The sequence below is a fragment of the Gymnoscopelus microlampas genome, assembly GCF_963454915.1.
Source record: "Gymnoscopelus microlampas genome assembly, chromosome: 3".
Lineage (NCBI taxonomy): Eukaryota > Metazoa > Chordata > Actinopteri > Myctophiformes > Myctophidae > Gymnoscopelus > Gymnoscopelus microlampas.
Window position 1 is genome coordinate 6,789,107 of NC_139940.1, and position 21,452 is coordinate 6,810,558.

The window sequence follows — 21,452 nt, forward strand, 5'->3', positions numbered from 1 at the left end:
AGATTTATGGTTTCTTTATTTCACTGGTTCTCAAACATTTTCACGTCAAGGACCCCCACATTGATTTGTATTTAGCCGTGGACCCTCATTCGAAAAGATCTTGTGTCAGCGATCCCCATAAAACTTGTTTAAAAACATTTTTTTTAAACGTTTTCACAAATTGTTTCAAGATTTCTCTCATTTCTCTCAAAAATAGCAAATCTACAAGCACAAAACGTGCCGTGGCGTGTTGTGAGCTTGTAGATAGGCTATGCTTTAATATCCGAAGTATTAAAAAAAGGGTTAAAGTGGTTAAACTGATTTTGATACTAAATTAACCCATTTAGAATATATTGAACCAATATTATAGACCAAATATATTGAAGCAATATTATAGAATGAGAATACAAGTGTGGATGTAATATTATATCTTGGCGTTCAAGCTCTGCTATATTTTTTCTCCCTGCTCAGCGCAATCATACAGCCATCATTAACCATTAAGAGCAGGGAGATAGATATACATAACAACCCCCCATGGGGAACAGACCAATTGCAGAGCCTACTGGTGGTGCTGGGGTGGTGGTGGGAGCAAACGCTGCATGACACCAAACCAGAACACACAAGCGGATGGAACGCCTGATTCAAGAGGCTTAAATACCCGCCCAATTGAACAGCTGATTGCCACGTCAATCAATGTATGACGTATGGATCTTGCATGACGCTGAATACAGCCACATTGAAACCTCTCGAGTTTATGCTGAACTAACTCGCAGGCTACGTATAATTTGCCATAATACTCTACATAGCAACAACCACACAAAAAGGGGTTCCCGGATTAAAAAGGTATAATAACGTATAGGTGTTCCCGGTCTAAATAGTGATTTTGCTGGGGGACACCCTGGAACTCCCTCGAGGGGAAACCCTCTGGTTTCCGTAACATTTCCAGCTTTTGTTTAGTTTGTCCCTGGTTTGTTAGTTCACAAGCTGGATTGTCCAGAGGAAGTAAAGCTCTTCAGAGCAGCCTATACTGCCAGGGGTCTGGTGGCTGTGGAGCCAATTGCCATGTGGTATCGGAAATAGTTCATGGGATGGCTATTATCTTTGATGATCCTGCGGGCTTTTCTGACACGTGTGTGTGCGCGCGTGTGCATGTGTGTGTGTGTGTGTGTGTGTGTGTGTGTGTGCGTGTGCGTGTGTTATTTCTGTACTGTTGCAATCTTCTCTAATCCTCCTATAATCTAACTGACATATGCACATATCAACCTCTCCTCTCCCCTCCTCTCCTCTCCTCTCCTCTCATAGCATCAGTGGAGGGGAGTTGTTTGACTTCATAGCAGAGAAGGAGAATTTGTCAGAGGAAGAAGCCATCTTGTTTTTAAAGCAGATGCTGAAGGGACTGTCCTTCATGCATAGCAAAAACGTCGCACACTTTGACCTCAAGGTAACACACACACACACACACACACACACACACACACACACACACACACATACATGTATGTTTGCGCACATAACATGGGGCGGCAGTGGCTCAGGGGTAGAGTTCCCAGTTCGATCCCGGGCTGGGGCGCTCCCCCAGAGTTAGTGCCGAAGTGTCCTTGAGCAAGACACTGAACCCCTAATTGCTCCCGATGAGCAGGTTGGTGCCTTGCATGGTTTCCTCCGCCATCGGTGTATGAATGTGTGTGTGAATGGGTTAATGGCACAATCAATGTAAAGCGCTTTGGATAAAAGCGCTATATAAATGCACCATTTACCATTTATAAAACACACGCACGCACACACACACACACACACACACACACACACACACACACACACACACACACACACACACACACACACACACACACACACACACACACACACACACACACACACACACAGCCTGTTTATCCACCAGTATTTTAATGTGTCTGTCTGTCTGTCTGTCTGTCTGTCTGTCTGTCTGTCTGTCTGTCTGTCTGTCTGCCTGTCTGTCTGTCTGTCTGTCTGTCCCTCCCTCCCTCCAGCCAGAGAACATGATGCTGGCAGACAGCAGCGCTGCTCATCCTGACATCAAGATCATAGATTTTGGACTGGCTCATCGCTTCAGTCCAGGGGAGGAGTACAGGAGTCTGTCTGGAACCCCCCAGTACATTGGTAATGGAACAGTCCACACACGTACGCACACGCACACGCACACACACACATGTATTTTGTTATTTTCACTGCTACAATGTTGAGGAACCAAAACCAAAGAATGCGGGTCTTGTCATGGCGTTATAAATAGTAGTTTGTGGGTGTTAACTCGCTAAAGATGAAAAGCGTGCAGAGCGTCCGTGAGCCTCAGTGAAAGGTATTTAGTGACAAATACTGTATGAGGCGCTCTGGACTAAAGTCCAATGATCTGGACTTCCTGCTCACAGTGCAGATGCCTCGCTGCTTGCTCTTGCCTATGTTTACATTCTTCTTGTTTGATTTTTTTTTCTTTGAGAAAATATGAGCAGCTCCTCTATACTCGTAAATGTATTTTCTTTGTAGATGTAGCAGGCTTTTGCCATGTTTGAACTGTCTCTTTTTACCTCCAGTAATACGTGAGCGAGGCCTACCGAACATATCCTTATACATGCGGTGACAGGGTACATGGTGCTTAGATAAATCTAAACTAGCATCAAGATGCCCACTTCCATCTCCACATAGACCACTCCCCAAAACTGCTACAGCAGGGGTCTTCAACGTTTTCAGGCCAAGGACCCCCCCTAGCTGAGAGAGAGATGAAGCAGGGACCCCCTCTATATTGTATAAAATTGTGTTTCAGATAAACTCTTGCCGCTCTTTTTTTCTCTACACACCTATAACTCTTTGCCAAAAATAGCCGATCTATGTTGTGAGCTTGTAGATCGGCTATTTTTGGCTAAAGTTCTCCTCAGAAAAGGGATGCTAGGGTTCAAGTGGTTAATGTAAAAAAGAAATAAATCATATCACACAAAGATTTGGGGGACCCCCTGTGGTAACTCTGAGGACCCCCCTAGGGGTCCCGGACCCCCTGTTGAAGACCTCTGTGCTACAGAATTGCAGTGCTGGAAACCAAACCGTACCAAATAGAAGTGGATGTGGACGTGAATGGACTTCATTGCTTCATTGTCTGGTTCTGTGTGTTGGCCTGCATCTTTTCTCTGTTTCTCTGTCTCTCTATGGTATGGTGTTGATTTTGACAACAAATTTTGATTCAGTTTTAGTCAGTCTTTTGAATCAAATTCCATTTAGTTTTAGTCATATTTTAGTCACCTAAAATATTTTACTGTTAGTCTAGTTTTAGTGGAGCGCAACCAAGCACAAAATGAGTCTTTTAGTTCTACTGGATCTCTTCTCCACTACAGTCCCTCACTAACATTTTAGTCTAGTTTTTATTTGTTGATGAAATTGTCAATATATTTAGTCTTAGTTTTAGTCACCATAGCTTAGTTTTTATTTAGTTTTCGTCAATGAAAAAAGGCAGTCGACGAACATTTTTTGTCGTTTTTGAAAATGCAACATTTTCATAGTTTTAGTCGACAAAATCAACACTGCTCTACTGGAGGCAGGGGGATGGAGGCACTGGGAACTAATGTGAATCTGTACTGGTGAAGGAATGTTTCTCTCTCTCTCTCTCTCTCTCTCTCTCTCTCTCTCTCTCTCTCTCTCTCTCTCTCTCTCTCTCTCTCTCTCTCTCTCTCTCTCTCTCTCTCTCTCTCTCTCTCTCTCTCTCTCTCTCTCTTTCCCTCTCTCATTCTCCCCGAGGCAAGGGACAGATTACGGAGGCCTTGCTTCCCCTCCCAGCATGCCCTGGGGAGAGAATAAGGACAGGTGTTCTTAACACCCTATTGGAGGGGGTTGGGGGGGGGGGGGGGGGTTGTTGTCCGAAAGGGTCACATACCAGGAGTTAAGTGATGCATACTGTATGGCATACATGGGCAACTGGCGGCCCCACCTCCACTTAATGCGGCCCACAGCTACAGTTCCAAACATGCAAACATGACCCGCTTTAATTACTTCAGTCTATATTAGTAGCTTATAGACCAATTAATTGTTTACTAACATTGAGACTGGATGCGCAGGTGATTGTTTCACGCAATCAATTTCCAATTTTTTCTGTTGTTTCGGGGTGCGCTAGTTTCAGCACACCCCAACCCCCTCTTGTGTGTTGGCTGGTGAGGCGCGTCCTAGCGAGACCTGATAGAATGGGTTTCATTGCGCGCATACTGGTTGCACGCATACTGGTTCTTATCAGTGTGACGTCGTCTGTTAAGGGGTCTATAGACTAGTATTACAATTCTATTGTCTTTTTTTATGTCCAATGTATTTGTATTTAAGTTCATAAAGTTAACATAAGTATAACTAAATGCATTTGAAATTAAATACACATGTTACTTTTCAGGATTCTATTTCAAAATTGAAAAAAAAAAACAGGATTCCAATTCAAAAATAGCAAAAATAGCAGATCTACAAGCTTGTAGATCAGCTATTTTTGCTACTTTGGTGTGACATAGAATGGCGAAGTACGGCATTAATTTACGAAAAAAGTTAAAATACGGAGATAAATGGTTTCTGCCCGACAGTATATGCAATGTGGCCCTCTGGAGTGAGTGTGGGAAATATAGTGGCTCTCTACATCATCAAAGTTGCCCACCCCTGCTGTATGGGGAACGACACCAATGGGTGCATTTCTCCTTTCCGACATGTCGCCTTTCCGACGTTGACGAACCCTATACCTAACCCTAACCCTAACCGCACGCGGAAGCCACTAGTCGGAGTGGTGAGATGTCGGAATGGAGAGTGAACACCGACACCAATATATACCCTGAAGAAGGCAGTTAGCTGCTGAAAACGTTCGTTCTCATTACTCTGCGTCCAGAATAACATTTTGTCACTTTGGCTACCAGTGTGTGCGGCCACTTTGTTGTCTCTTGAAGACTTGGTTGAAGATTTGGATCCCTCTGCTGTGGGACACTACAAGGACTTTGGTGTGCACAGTGAACGACACCAATAAACCACAGACTCAAAACAGTGGGCAGCTAATTAGCAAAAACCTGACCCCCAAGAAGCAGACGGACCGTGTAGCGTGTAACACATTCCCCTGGAACTCTGGTGCCATGCCTTAACCCTCTAAGGCCCGGGAACGCATCTGTGTCATTGTAAGATTTCTTTGGCTATTCAAAAACAGCAGACATATAAGCTCATAGCGCGGCATCGAGTGCAGAACAAAATGTACTTAAAAGTACCAAAAGTAAAAGTACTAAAATGTTTGAAAATAGCAGATCTACAAGGTCACAACGCGTCGTGATGCAACGCGTTGTGAGCTTGTAGATCGGCTATTTTCAAATAGCCTATGTATAAAATAGGGCTAAAGTGGTTAATGTTTGTTTTATAATATACAAATAGATAATTGCAAAGTAACTGGTAACTAAAGTTTTCAAATAATTGTAGTGGAGTAAAAGTACAATATTTGCCTCTGAGATGTAGTGGAGTAGAAGTAAAAGTACAGAAAATTGGAAATACTCCAGTTAAGTAAAAAAAAAAACCTCATAACTGTACTTAAGTACAGTACTTGAGTACATGTACTTAGTTACTTTACACCACTGCTCATCTTCACCCAGCAGGGTAAGAAAAAACAAGAATAACTCAGAAAGTAAAAGGCTAGAGAAGAGAGAGCTACTGTATGACGACGACAGCCTGGAATTCAACTGTTGTGTGACTCCGTTGTGATAGACGTAAGAACCATGACACATTGATAAAGGTCTCTGACGTGACGCCAGTGAAAGAATGCACACGTCCAACGGTGAAAGCCATCGTGGGGAATAATGACTTGGACAAACAATTAGTCTGAAAAGGCACTTCACTGCTTTATATAACACACTCGGCCCTTTGAATGTGGAGGTATTACATCAGTGAGCTACCGCCTACTAGAAGAGGAACTGAGAGATTCAGCAGATTGCACTGCACTGAGCAAACGGCGTTCAGCTGCATGAACCAGAGACAATTCAGTGCATTTTATAGACAATGTTTCTTTCTTTTTCTTTTTCTTTTTGTAATGGGACCACAGACATCTCTTTAACCCATTAATACCTGGAACGCATCTGTGTCATTTTTTGATTTGAGCTAAAAAAGCATTATTTTACACTTTGGCTATTCAAAAATAGCAGATATACAAGATCATAGCGCGGCACCGAGTGCTGCGCTATGAGCTTGTAGATCTGCTATTTTTTGAAAGAGCGAGAAAATGTGTGCAAATTTATATATTTATATTCTTTTAAAGCGAACATTTTTACTCAAATCTTTGCTTCTGGGGGGTCCCTGGAACAAAATATTTTGAGATGGGGGTCGGCGGCCAAATACACATAATTTTGGGGGTCCTTGACATGAAAAAGTTTGAGAACCACTGATATAGAAACATACGTTTTTCAGAAAATTGTTTAGGATTTAGAAGACATTTCGTAGAATCGGAACCTCAGGCCTTAATGGGTTGTTAGACAGATGGACTTAACCTCAACAAGTTAGGCATAAGATTGTTTACCTCTTGACATGCTTTGCTCCCTACACCCCCCCCCCCCCCCCCCTCTGCCAAGAGGACAGGACACGAGAAGCCAAAACAAAAGCCACAGGATTTCCTCCTTAACAGACCTTAGAGAGAGAGAGCTCTAAACATGAGAGTCGAGAGTCATCCCTTCAAACCCAATCCTCATCAGTCTCCTCTAAACTCAACCTCTCCCCTACCTACGCCCCCCCCCCCCCCCCGCCCTACTTCTTGTCGTCCGGCTCTACCATTATAGGGCATAGAAGTGGCGTCTATTTTCCGGTTCCATCGTCGGTTCAATTCATCCAGTTTCAGAGAGTCCTTGAGTTGTTCCATTTGTCTGGGGCATAATAAAAGATGAAAGCAGTCTTTCATGTTCACTGTTCATTCATTTCATTGAGATTTCTTTACTTATTCTTTTGCAATGTCATTTTACTCTATTAGTTTCTATTTCATTCTTACTTCTTTTTTTTTATATTGTATTCAAATTTCCTTTATATTATGTTTTTTTCTATGTGTCCTGCATAGGTGTTTCCTCATATGGAGATGGGTGTTAAAACTTCTATCTTTATTTTTACTGAATTCAAATGTTCTGATATAACGTGTTTATTTTGCTTGATGTTTATGTAAAGCACATTGAATTGCCTTGTTGTTGAAAAGTGCTGCATAAATAAACTTCCTCTTTCCATCTCTCCCTAGTATGATTGCTGCTATCTGTCTTAAACATAGTTTTCAAACCACAAAAATAAGGATGTGAATTAATGTCATATACATCAGCAGTTGTCAAATGTCAAACCATGTGCCATAACACATAAAGTTGATTCCTATGCCATTATGTGTTCATCTGTCTATCTCTCATCTTTATATATCTCTATATCTGTGTTCCTCAAAGTGGGGTCTGTGAGGGGGTTCCGGGGGGTCCCTAGCATTAGAATCAGTTTACTCGCTTTAACCTTAAATACAGTACATAGGCTATTTGAAATACCTATAGCCAATCTACAAGCCAAGTGAGCTTGTAGATCTGCTATTTTCAAAGAAATCTTGATTTATATTTTAAAATCAAAGTGTAATATTTTTTAAACATTTTAACAACACATCTTTTATCGGGCTCCCTGGCACAAAATATTTCCAAATGGGCGTCCACAGCCAACTACATATTAGTTTGGGGGACCTTGACATGAAAGAGTTTGAGAAAACCACAGCTCTATATCTATTCACACTCTGAAAGCAAAACAAAGAAGATAATGATGTGAACGATATCTAACATGCCCCCCCTCTCTCTCTCTCTCTCTCTCTTCTAGCTCCAGAGGTTATAAACTATGAAACCCTGAGCTCAGCAGCAGATATGTGGTAAGGCCTGTCTGTTCACCCTGCATGTTTCAACTGCTACCATATGAAATAGATCTGACCTCTGAATAGTGTTGATTTTCACATCAAGTTTTGATTCAGTTTTAGTCATAGTCTTTTGAATCAAGTTCCATTTAGTTTTAGTCATATTTTAATCTGAAATGTTTTACTGTTAGTCTAGTTTTAGTCGACTAAATATCATAAGACTATAGTCGACTCAATCTACAGTTGATTTAGTCGACTAAAATGTATTGTGGCGGTGCCTTGATGGCGTCGTAATGGCTAATTTTACACTTGGTTGCATGCTGAAAATAGCAGATCTACAAGCTCAGAACGCGGCACGTTGCGACGCGTTGTGAGTTTGTAGATCTGCTATTTTCAGAGTGCAACCAAGCATAAAATGACTTGTCTTTTAGTTCTACTGGATATCTTCTCCACTAGTCCATCAATAACATTTTAGTCTAGTATTTATTTGTTGACGAAATTGTCAATATATTTAGTCTTAGCTTTAGTCATTGTTGCTTAGTTTTTATTTAGTCTTTATTTAGTTTTCGTCAGTGAAAAAAGGTAGTCGACGAACATGTTTTGTCATAGTTTTAGGCGACGAAATCAACACTGTCTCTGAAGTGGACATGAATACACAGTCAAACTTCATAAAACAGAATTATTAGGTTTCGAGAGCCTATCAGGCTTCGAACCCTATTACATCTCTACACTTTCATTATTATTATTCTTCCGCCGGTTTTGCCAGTTCTGGCCTAACCGCGTGGTCACTTTTTATGAAATTCGGCAATATGGTAGAGGGCTATGCCAAACGGCGAAAACCCGAAACTCACAAACATTGGCCAAAGGGTGGCGCTGTAGCACTCAATTGAAATATGCCAACTTTGAACAGGTACAACTCATGCCCTGTTTGACCCACAGCCATGAAACTTCGATGCACACATGCGTCTCCTCATGCCTAACAACTTTCACACTCTGACTTTTGACCTCTGACCTTTAGATCTCCCACCATTTCGAATTCTATGAAAAGCAGTAAAAAGCAGTAAAAAAATCACTTCTCCTGGGATTTATGAGCAATCTGTACGAAACTGTATACACATGAACTTTGGACCAACGCCGACAAACGTAACTTAGCGGATTTTCCATAAGTTAAGCTTTTATAAGCCAATGAAAATTGCAGCTTTTTTTAAATTATTCATCTGCCCCTAACACATACATGCAGACTCACATTTGTTTGACACTTTGCAATATTGTAGAGGGTCCTTCCAAGTATCACTGAAACCAATCTTACTCCAATTGGTCAAAGGGGGGCGCTATAGCAATTTTTTGAAAATGCAAACTTTAAACAGGCAAAAGTCATGCCTCGTTTGGCCGACAGCCGTTAAACCTGCTTACACATGTGCCTTGACTCATGAGGAACACATGTATCACTTTGACCAGTAAGCTCTGCCCTTAGATTGTCTGCAATTTTGAGCAGTTTGAAAAACATTTAAATCCAGGATTTCTGAGCAATTTGCATGAAACTGTGTCAAATACATGTTTGAGGCCCTTTTTCACAGGTTCAGGTGTGTTGGTTCAATAGCTTGATCGCTTAATCATCTGCCTTGAAACCATAGGGTAGCCGGTTCGAATCCCACCTCAGGTAGTCTTAATTATAATTGCATTGCACACAACATGACTATATCAATGAATACATGTGCAATTGTTAAAGATGAGGAGAAATGAATACTTGAAAGTAGTTATTTTCAATGTATGACGTACTTCATTCGCGCTTTTGTTTTGTTTTGTTGGATTCTCCCTTTTCACTAGCTAAGGCTGTGTATTGGATAGCTCCACCAGTATGTGTGAGTCTCATGTGCCAAAGGTCCCTGGTTCGAATCCCACTTATTACAGTTCACATTTAAATTGCATTGTACAAAACATGACCCTGTTAATTCAGACATGTGCAATGTTTAGACAATAACACGAAATGCTTTTGAGAGTAGTTGTTTTTTATGTATGACATACTTTCTTGTGAAAATAGACGATCTACAATCTCACACCTTTTTAGATAGCAACGCGTTGTGAGCTTGTAGATCGACTATTTTCCACTAGTTTCCATTCCGAAATATATTGAGCAGTTTGAAAAACATTTAAACCAAGGATTTCTGAGCAATTTGCGTGAAAGTGTGTCATGTGTGTAAACTCCCTTTTCACTAGTACAGGTCTGTTGGCCCAATGGCTTAATCATCTGCCTTGAAACCACAGGGTTCCTGGTTCGAATCCCACGTCATGTAGAATTCATTATAATTGCATTGCACACAACATGACTGTATCAATGAATACATGTGCAATTGTTAACCAGTAAACTCCGCCCTTAGATTGTCTGCAATTTTGAGCAGTTTGAAAAACATTTAAATCCACTATTTCTGAGCAATTTGCGTGAAAGTGTGTCATGTGTGTGAACTCCCTTTTCATCAGTTCGGGTCTGTTGGCCCAATGGCTTAATCATCTGCCTTGATACCAGAGGGTCGCCGGTTCAAATCTCACCTCATGCAGACCTCAACTCAATTGCATTGCACACAACATGACTGTATCAATGAATGACCAATGCCGACAGACGTGAGCAAGCAGATTTTCCATAAGTGAAAACGTTAAGCTTTTTATAAGCCAATGAAAATTGCAGTTTTATGACAATTATTCATCTGCCCCTAAAACATACATGCAGACTCGCATTTGTTTGACACTTTGCAATATTGTAGAAGGTCATTCCAAGTATCACTGAAACCAATCTTACTCCAATTGGTCAAAGGGGGGCGCTATAGCAATTTTTTGAAAATGCAAACTTTAAACAGGCAAAAGTCATGCCTCGTTTGGCCGACAGCCGTTAAACCTGCTTACACATGTGCCTTGACTCATGAGGAACACATGTATCACTTTGACCAGTAAGCTCTGCCCTTAGATTGTCTGCAATTTTGAGCAGTTTGAAAAACATTTAAATACAGGATTTCTGAGCAATTTGCGTGAAAGTGTGTCATGTGTTTGAACTCCCTTTTCACTAGTTCAGGTGTGTAGGTTCAATAGCTTGATAGCTTAATCATCTGCCTTGAAACCACAGGGTTGCTGGTTCGAATCCCACCTCAGGTAGACTTCATTATAATTGCATTGCACACAACATGACTGTATCAATGATGAACATATCTATCACTTTGACCAGTAAGCTCCGTCCTTAGATTGTCTGCAATTTTGAGCAGTTTGAAAAACATTTAAATCCAGCATTTCTGAGCAATTTGCGTGAAAGTGTGTCATGTGTGTGAACTCCTTTTTCATCAGTTCGGGTCTGTTGGCCCAATGGCTTAATCATCTGCCTTGATACCACAGGGTCGCTGGTTCAAATCTCACCTCATGCAGACCTCAACTCAATTGCATTGCACACAACATGACTGTATCAATGCATGTGCAATTGTTAAAGATAACGAGAAATGCATACTTGAAAGTAGTTATTTTCAATGTATGACGTAATTCATTTGCCCTTTTGTTTTGTGTTGTTGGATTCTCCTTTCTCACTATCTGATGCTGTCGATTCAATAGCTCCACCAGTAGAGTGTGAGAGTGTCAACAGACACCGTCAGGGAGGCCATATCTCTAGCTCAATGAGAAGAGAGGCAGCCTGTGAATCCATAGGTCGCTGGTTCGATCCCTGTCCCCAACAATGCGTTGAGGTGATCATCATTTGGAATTCCCCCTATTCCCATGGATTGGATCCACCCCTCTCACTCATCACCAATCACACCTGCCACATGCACAGTACAATTTTTAGGTACTTTTACTTTACTACTCTACTCTACTGCAATTACAGCAGATGACAGCTTTAGTTACTTGTTACTTTGCAGATGTAATTATTAATACAACACCTACAGTAACCACATACAGCCGATCTACAATGTGACGCGTTATGAGCTTGTATGTATATAATAAGCAACCCATGCTGTATGATAACTTACCACATATGAAATCCAATTCTGTCTATCCAATGGCTCAGTCTGTACTGTGGCCATAGCTGAGTGGTTAGTGAGCCCACCTAGGGAGCCAGAGGCCCTGGTTGCCCCAGGTACGATTCCAGGCCAGGCCAACAAATGTGTCGATGAAATGAAATTTGTCCCTGAGCAAGACTCTTAACCCCTAATTGCTCACAGGCCCTCATTGGAAACAAGACCGCAAGGACTTTCATGAACGGACCTGGAATTATCCTTATCCTTTACACTGTCTACCCACAAGTCTATAGGTCCCTGGTTCAAACCTCAATTTAACCGGTCCAAATATAATTTACTGAACAAAAATCATGACTTTGTTAATTAATGCATGTTCACTTCTTCTCTCTCGCTCTCTCTCTTACTGCCTCTCTTTCTCACTGCCTCTCTCTCTCTCTCCCTCTCTCTCTCTCTCTCTCTCTCTTTCTTTTCTCTCTCTCTCTCTCTCTCTCTCTCTCTCTCTCTCTCTCTCTCTCTCTCTCTCTCTCTCTCTCTCTCTCTCTCTCTCTCTCCCCTTCTCTCTCTCTCTCCCTCTCCCTCTCCCTCTCCCTCTCCCTCTCTCTCTCTCTCTCTCTCTCTCTGTCACTGTCTGTCTGTCTGCCAGTCTGCCACTCTGTCACTGTCTGTCTGTCTGCCAGTCTGCCACTCTGTCACTGTCTGTCTGTCTGTCTGTCTGTCTGTCTGTCTGTCTGCCAGTCTGCCAGTCTGCCACTCTGTCACTCTGTCACAGTCTGTCTGTCTGTCTGCCAGTCTGCCACTCTGTCACTGTCTGTCTGTCTGCCAGTCTGCCACTCTGTCACTGTCTGTCTGTCTGCCAGTCTGCCACTCTGTCACTGTCTGTCTGTCTGCCAGTCTGCCAGTCTGCCACAGTCTGTCTGTCTGCCAGTCTGCCACTCTGTCACTGTCTGTCTGTCTGCCAGTCTGCCACTCTGCCACTCTGTCACAGTCTGTCTGTCTGTTTGTCTGTCTGCCACTCTGTCACAGTCTGCCAGTCTGCCAGTCTGTCACAGTCTGCCAGTCTGCCACTCTGTCACTGTCTGTCTGTCTGCCAGTCTGCCAGTCTGCCACAGTCTGTCTGTCTGCCAGTCTGCCAGTCTGCCACAGTCTGTCACAGTCTGCCAGTCTGCCAGTCTGCCACTCTGTCACAGTCTGCCAGTCTGCCACTCTGTCAAAGTCTGCCAGTCTGCCAGTCTGCCACTCTGTCACAGTCTGCCAGTCTGCCATTATTCTCGAAACCGCTCATTGCTGCTTGCAGCTATATTTCAGATTGACATTGTCACATTTCCCTCTGTCAGGGTTTATTTCTCGATAATGACTTGCTCCCCATTAATTATCCCTTGCATACGTAACCGTCTCCAGTAGCCTTTATATTCCAGTTCATATTGACATCATAACAGTCTCCACTACATATTCAGGTGTGTTGTTGTCATTGTGAGTTATGGGATTGTTTGTGTCGATGCAGTCTTTCATATGAATGTTCTTCTGTTTGTTACAGGAGTATTGGTGTTATAACATACATACTGTGAGTATTCAAACCTAGGCTGTGAGCCACTGCTAATACTATCCTTTTAATTAATCCATTAAGAACGGGAACACATCTGTCATTTATTTTTTATTTTTTTGGCTATCAAAAAATAGCAGGTATACAAGTTCATGAACTTGTAGATCTACTATTTTTTGAAAAATCGTGAAAATGTGTGCACATCTTAATATATATATATTTTAAGTGAACATTTGCAAAGTATTTTGTTCCACAGACCCCCAGAAGCAAAGATTTGAGTTACAAATGTTCGCTTTAAAAAGTATATTTTTAAAGATTTGCACACATTTTCACGATTCATTTTTCAAAAATAGCAGATCTACAAGCTCATAGCTCAATGTACTCGGTGCCGTGCTATGAGCTTGTATATCTGCTATTTTTGAATAGCCAAAGAAATCTAAAAATGACACACAGATGCGTTCCCGGTCTTAATGGGTTAAAACGTAAAGTAAAAGGCGCTCAAAATGTGTCCAAAAATTAGAACACATAAAATGGTCACATAGCTTATACTTCCTTCATGGTTTTATTATCGTAAATCTACATGTTTCTCAGTTCCACTTTTCACACACTCTTTGTGTACCAGATGTGGTAGATTCTACTGTTGGTGGTTATAATGTACTAACAGCTTATGGTTACACCCATTACAAGCTAAATTATGCTAATGTAAATGTAAATGCTCTACATTTAACCTCAAGGATCATACGGCTAGCTATCTAACAACCTTTATGGATCACTAGCATTTACACTGGATTGATTTATATGACAGTAATACCCATAATGATTTGTGCAATCAGCCATGTGGTTGAATTTAGGCATTCGTTTGTGGTTCCGTTAATTGATTTTACTTAGGTTATGGTTACGTTTAGGCTTGGGTTTGGTGTGTTTAAGGTTAGGGTAAGGCCCCGGGGTTTGGGTGGGGCCAGTAAGTAACTGAGACTACTTTGTTTGGCCCCACTCATCATGCTGGGGGTATTGTCCTGTTAACTGATCCATACTAACGCATTCCATTGTGGATTATACTGCTATAGCTAACAAGCAGCCGTTATGGTATGGTACTGCATTTACAGCCATGTCCCTCTGTCTGTTTTGCAGTCTGAGTGGAATCTCACCGTTCCAAGGCTCCAGTGATGACGAGACACTCAGGAACATCGTTGCCATGCAGTATGAGTTTGATGAGGAATGTTTCGGGGACACCAGTGCCATGGCCAAAGACTTCATAGAGAAACTACTGCTGAAGGAACCTCTGTAATAATCAACACACACTACACATCAAATTTTCATAAACCGTTATTTAAAGTTGAAATAAGGCCGTTTCTAACCGTTTCTGACACAGTGTGTTAGAAACACACAAAGTTGATGATGAAATTGACACCTTCTGTGTAACTTAGTCATACTTCTCCTTTTTATTACGCATGTACAGTACACGCTACTGCAGGGGTCTTCAACAGGGGGTCCGGGACCCCTAGGGTGTCCTCAGAGTTACTACAGGCGGTCCGCCAAATCTTTGTGTGATAAGATTTATTTTTTTTACCTTTTACCACTTGAACCCTACCATCCCTTTTCTGAGGAGAACTTTAGCCAAAAATAGCAAATCTACAAGCTCACAACGCCTCGTAGCGCCTCGGCGTTGCTCTTTTGGCAAAGAGCGAGGTATAGGTGTAGAGGGAAAAAAAAGAGCAGACCAAGTAAACAAAAAATGTTTAATCTGAAGCACAATTTTATACAATATAGAGGGGATCCCTACTTCATCTCTGTCTTAGCCAGGGGGTCCTTGGCCTAAAAACGTTGAAGACCTCTGCACTACTATATATATTGTTTGCTAAACAGATGGTAGGGGTCTGGTTCAGTAGACCATGTTGGGGCCCTTTTAGTTTGTATTTATTTGGTAGGCTGACTGATCAGCTCATTGATGTGCTTTTGCTACTTTATTATATTTTATGTTTAAAGCCTTCTGAAGGCCACTGTCATTTAAATTCCCAGGCTGTTCTTTGTTTCCAGTGCAATTTGACAAATCAAACACTTGTCAAAAGTATTTCATAAATAAATTGAAGAATATCTAATCATTTCCATAAATAAATCTAAAAAGTAGTGAAAATAGCTTTGCGACGTGTTGTGAGCTTGTAGATCTGCTATTTTCACTAGTTTGGGTCCTGGGCAAACATTACATTTTTTGGGGGGAGGTCCTGAGGTAAAATGTTTGGGAACCACTGACTTAAACACACAAGTATGCATTTATAAAAAATACTGCTCTGTGTTTTATACAGAGACAGAATGACAGCTGAAGAATGTCTCCTTCACCCCTGGATCAAGGTACTGTTAATAACTCATTAACCAGCATTAACCCATTCAATCCGGGAACGCATCCGTTTCATTTTAGATTTGAGCTGTAACCATTATTTCATACTTTGGCTATTAGAAAAATAGCAGATCTACAAGCTCATAGGGTGCCGCGCTATGAGCTTGTAGATCTGCTATTTTGGAAAAATCTTGGAACATTTGTGCAAATCTTTGAATACATATAAATGTTTTGAAACAACATTTTTTAACTCAAATCTCTGCTTCTGGGTGTCCCAGAATATTTTGATGGGGATCGGTGGCCAAAAACATGTGATTTTGGGGGTCCTTGAGAAGAAAAGGTTTGAGCACCACTGATCTGAGTTCCCAGAAGTTCTCGCATACATACGGGAGGGGCGAAGGAAGAGCACCACTGATGTAGCTGTTAGGATTTAGAACAGTGGTTCTCAAACTTTTTCATGTCAAGGACCCCCAAATTGACACTTATCAGCCCACGGACCCCCATTTCAAAAGATATGCCAGGGACCCCCATAAGAGAAGATTTTTAGGGCTCTCTAGCAGTGATTTCCAACCATTTTAATTTCAAGGACCCCCAGTTTGACATGCATTAGGCTGCGGACCCCCATTTTATGGCATTTATATCTCTGGGACCCCAATTCATATTGTAAAATCAATGTTAATTTAACTCTGAGAGTGTACAAATGGAACCAAATGGACCCGTTAGGGTCCATTTGGTTCCATTTGTACACTCTCAGAGTTACAGACCCATAAGGGTCCATTTGGTTCCTATCCATCATTTAGCTGGGGACCCCCTGGAACCCCCTCAAGTACCCCTGGGGTCCCCGGACCCCACTTTGAGAACCAATGATTTAGAAGACATTTGTCAAATGTTTGACTAATGACAAATGTTCGCTTTAATATAATAAAGATTTTCACACATTTTCCAAGATTGTTTAAAAAAAATTGCAGATCTACACGCTCATAGCGCAGCACTCTCTGACGCGGTATGAGCTTCTATATCTGCTATTTTTTAATAGCCAAAGAAATCCCAAATGACACAGATGCATTCCCGGATTGAACGGGTTAACTGAACTGATGTTAAAACAATAAACAGAATGGGAGTTCTGTAAAGTTTTGGACTAACGTGCCTCTGTCTGTCTTCCAGCCGTTGAATCGTAAACAGGCAGCTAATAGGAGCAGGTCGTCCATCAACATGAAGAACTTTAAGAAGTTCAATGCCAAGAGGAAATGGAAGGTAGAGCTTTTAAGTTATTACACTGAATTCATAATCATAGCATCCTGGTTGTTGGGTTCACCATGAGGGTTAGGGTAAAAAGGTTTAGACGTATCCAGTTCACTTCTGGGACGAAGAAAAAGAGAAAACCTCCGACGAGCCGGAGGTTTTTCACAGGTGGAAAACGGAACGCTCGTCCTAAAACACGCTGCCCCATTTTTTTCCGAGGCCGCCGGATTAGACCCGGAGTGAGGGTGTTTTAGGACAACGGTTCTTGTTATCCATTTCTGAATGGAGAGGTGCGTGATGAGAGACGTTTCCTTTTTGCCACACATCTACACTTCATGGAGTACATTTTATTTGTACCGAGCGCGCGCGCTCAGGGCACGCATGCACGTGGGCGCGTGTCCCCCTTGGTCTCCCAATGCTCTCTGCGTCCCTGGTGTGTGTGTTGGTTGTGAGGGGCCACCAAATGGCCGGCCTCTCCAAAAGGAGGGCCAAACAGTTAGCAAGGTACTGCTCAGTATCAGCCATGATAGGAAGCCGCTCAATTTGGAGGAGGTGTTGTTTCCTTTACCCATGTGACAAGTATGCCAACATTATTGTATGTAACAATGTTCTGCCTCATATGCACTTTGTAACTGGCTGTTTTCCTATTGTCTGACTGCACTGGCAGTGTTTATGTCCTTTTGTACACGGCATTCAGTACTTCTGTTTATGTTAGACATAAATACATATTTCAAATGTGTGTGTGCAGATGTCTTACAACCTGGTGCGGGTGTGCAACCGACTGAATCGTCTCCAGCTGCGGTGTAAGAGCCGAGCAGAGGACCAGGAACTGGTATGAGACACACACTAAAGCTACTCAATGTTCTCACACACTTCATACAAGCAAGCAACCACAACATGCACAGCACGTCCTGTCTACCAACCGTAGTGTGTGTGTGTGTGTGTGTGTGTGTGTGTGTGTGTGTGTGTGTGTGTGTGTGTGTGTGTGTGCGTGTGTCGTGTGCGCGTGCAGAGGCAGTGCGAGAGTGATCAGGAGGACACAGACACCAAGCCGGCCTCTTTGATTCGCCGAAGGCTCAGCAGCAGTTCCTAATGACGACCACCAGGTGGACTCAGAGTTCTCCGAACCATGGACTGCAAGCCACTGGTATCCCTACTAGTGGCTACAGGGACTGTGTTATTTACATGGGGATGTTTTAAGAAGTGGTTCTCGAGGGGTCCTTGAGGTGGTTACAGGGGGTCCCCGGCAAAATGATTGATAGTTGGGAACCAAATGGACACTTACAGGTCTGTAACTCTGACAGCGTACAAATGGAACCAAATGGACCCTTACGGGTCCATTTGGTTCCATTTGTACGCTGTCAGAGTTATGGCGGTCCGTGGCAAAGTGCTTTGATGTTTTTTTTTTCTTTATGACCCTGTCGAAAGCATCTGGTGACCACTCTGGTGGTTCCCCGAACCAGTGGTTGAGAACCACTGTCACATAAGGTTGCGTAACTCCATTGGTGTGCTGTGGCACTCGATGATGAAACTTTCATTATTCATTATTCATCATATTTCATATTTTCATTTCACTGAACTCTCTGACCTGATCAAGAGTCTCATCGATAATGTTCCGTTTCAATCGTAACTTGTTTATTTCCGATATTCTTTCGCTATTTTCAAATAGTCAATATCATATCAATGCCACCCAAGACAATAGTTATATTTTTGACGTGACAGATTTTGAATATTCAAAATCAATTTTCCCCCTAAATCACAGCTTTGCTTTTAACACATCGACTGCCTAGATCGAGTTAACTCGATAATAGTAATCCAGCGCTCGACTGCCTAGATCGAGTTATCTCGATATTAGGTATTTTCATTGGTTTCATCTGTGATCGCGCGGGTCTGTTTACTTTTCATCATCACTTTCGTTTTCCGCCTACGTCACACTCACCCGAAGCCGGATGTAAAAAAAAAATTTCGTTTCCGGGTCACATCGTTTTTCTCCGGTCATTTTCGTCCAGAATAGAGAAAACCCCTTTTTTGGACACGCTATAAAATACAAAGGGAAAGCTCCCCTTTTATTTTCTTTGGTCCGGGTGACGATCAGGCATCGTCGTCGTGTATCACATCGTATCACAAGCCGATCAGAGATTGTCGAGGACTATCACATCCGGTTCATGTTGTTTTGACTGTTTGAGCCTGGAGGGAGGGGGGGGGCGAGTCAGCGAGTCATCGAGGGTGTCATTTTGCTGCGCTCTGCTGGTCGATCGTCGTATGTGTTCAAAACCATGGCCTGAGAAACTTAAATGCATTTAAATGCAGAAAATAGAGAAAACAAAAAAACACGCAAATCGCTGGCAGCCAAGGGGGTAAATTTGGAATAAACTCTGGCAGTCAATGTGTTAAAACTTACGTGAGATGATTTAGGATTGTTTACAATAGTCAGTGTAACCATTAGTTGAACCAGTGTTTTTTGAATGTTTACAGTTTGTTTATTAATGTTGACTTATGAGTGTGTTTGCTACAGTATGTGTAATAAGAACTGTTTATATGCTATGTATTACATGTGTGACATACTGTATATGTATTAGTACTGTGAAGCTTACAGTATGGACAATATGTACTTTGAACTTCATGAAGTGTTTTTAGAGCTGTGATTGCATCTTGCCTATTCCTCCCCTCAAATGTGTTCAGAAACATACTTTAGTCCCAATGGTTCTCAAAGTGTGGGTCCCCAGGGGGTCCCCAGCCAAATGAGTGAATATAACAAAGTCAGTTTAACCACTATAAACCCCTGTTTTATGCAGTGGAATCATTATGAAACATTTTAACAATACAAATCTTCTGGCCCTTCTTTTTTTACTCAAGAACATTTTGAATTCCGGACTTTTACTTGTAACAAGAGTATTTCTACATTGCAGTATTGATACTTTTACTTAAGTAAAACATTTGAGTACTTTTTCCACCACTGGTAAAAACCAAACACGGCAGATTGACACGACCCAGGTGCTCAGTCTTGGATCAGAACTGAGGCCATAGCAACGGTCTGTTGTTCATAGCAGAGGTCTGCTATCGAGAAATCAGAATGCAGTGACAGAACAATCACAATCGAGCATTCCGACCAAGTGTGATTAATTGAGAGATCAGCTGGTTGGAATGAAAACTTATAGGATCCACTCAGATCCTGCAGCATGGATCAGGACTGGAGACAACACTGTTGTCCTCAGAGAAGATCTAACAGAAGAACGCTACGTCATTTGGACCCCCATCTCAAAATATTTTGTTCCAGGGACCCCCCAGAAGCAAATATTTGATATATATATATATTCAAAGATTTGCACAGATTTTCACGATTATTTTCCCAAAAATAGCAGATATACAAGCTCATAGCACGGCACTCGGTGCCGCGCTATGAGCTTGTATATCTGCTATTTTTGAATAGCCCAAAGGAATCTACTGTAAAATGACACAGATGCGTTCCCAGATTGAATGGGTTAACAGAGTGGTGAAAGGGCCCATGCTTTTGGTGATAGGTCATAGGTCAATCCATATCGTTCAGTAACATAACTAGTGTTCAACATACTCAAAGTGGGGTCCAAGGACCCCCAGGGATTCCAGGGGTTCCCCAGCAAAAAAGTATGTTCGAAGAAAGCCTTGACAGATCTTCTTTTGCAGGGATCCCTGGCACAAAACATTTTCAAATGGGGGTCCGCAGCCAAATACATCTGAATTTGGCGGTCCTTGACTCAAAACAGGTTTGAGAACCACTGATCAATTAGCATGTCTTTGTTATAATAAATATAGATATTTGAGCTTCTAAGAGTGGCATGAACAGTTACAAGTGTTTGAAATGTGATGTTTGTGAATAAACCTGACTGGTTTGAGACTTTAATGTTGAGATATTTTTTACTTTTAGTCATGGAAGTAGGATAAGTACAATTACTGGAGTATTTCCAAATTTCAATACTTTTACTTGTGCTCCATTACATATCAGAGGCAAATACTGTACTTTTTACTCTACTAGATTTTTACTATTATTACAAAACATACATTAACACTACTACTTTGGCTATTCGAAAATAGAAGATCTACAAGCTCACAACACGATGCGATGCGTTGTGAGCTTGAAGATATGCTATTTTCAAAAGGTGTTCATATACACAGTACATTTTGAAAACTTGTGAAATGGGACTTTCTGCACACTGACTACTCAAGTACATTTAGAATACCGGAGTTTTACTTTTACGTAACAGACATTGTGGTGCTGTCATGTTGATACTTTTACTTAAGTATAAGTAAAAAATATGTGAGTAGCTACTTCTTCCATCACTGGAAGTGGGCAGTGATGAATGAAAACAAGAGACGAGGAGTAGAAGAGGAGTAGAGGGAGGAGAAGAAAGGGGAGTAAGTGGAGGAGGAGAAGAGTATAGCCTGGCTCCAGACCATAGACTCCGCCCACTCACTGAGGAGTAGATGGAGAATTGATACAAGGATGTGTATCTGAGACAGCAG

The 21,452-nt window shown here is 41.8% G+C and overlaps 1 protein-coding gene across 2 annotated transcripts in view; it reads left to right on the top strand.

Moving 5' to 3' along the window:
* LOC311041520 (death-associated protein kinase 2-like) overlaps nt 1-20,826 on the top strand; it is a 34,724-nt gene extending 13,898 nt beyond the window's left edge. The window contains exons 4-13 of one of the 2 annotated variants that reach the window (XR_014600423.1): nt 1,282-1,420; nt 1,992-2,121; nt 7,816-7,864; nt 13,370-13,396; nt 14,507-14,659; nt 15,679-15,724; nt 16,875-16,964; nt 17,701-17,784; nt 17,965-18,239; nt 18,318-20,826. Coding sequence is in view for 1 of the 2 variants with exons in the window: in XM_084051924.1 (XP_083908050.1) it covers nt 1,282-1,420; nt 1,992-2,121; nt 7,816-7,864; nt 13,370-13,396; nt 14,507-14,659; nt 15,679-15,724; nt 16,875-16,964; nt 17,701-17,784; nt 17,965-18,045 (799 nt within the window). In the remaining variant the exon portion in view is untranslated. Of the gene's footprint in view, nt 1-1,281; nt 1,421-1,991; nt 2,122-7,815; nt 7,865-13,369; nt 13,397-14,506; nt 14,660-15,678; nt 15,725-16,874; nt 16,965-17,700; nt 17,785-17,964; nt 18,276-18,317 lie in introns of those variants that run through there. The other variant, XM_084051924.1, reaches the window with a different exon arrangement.
* The last annotated feature ends 626 nt before the right edge of the window (nt 20,827-21,452 follow it).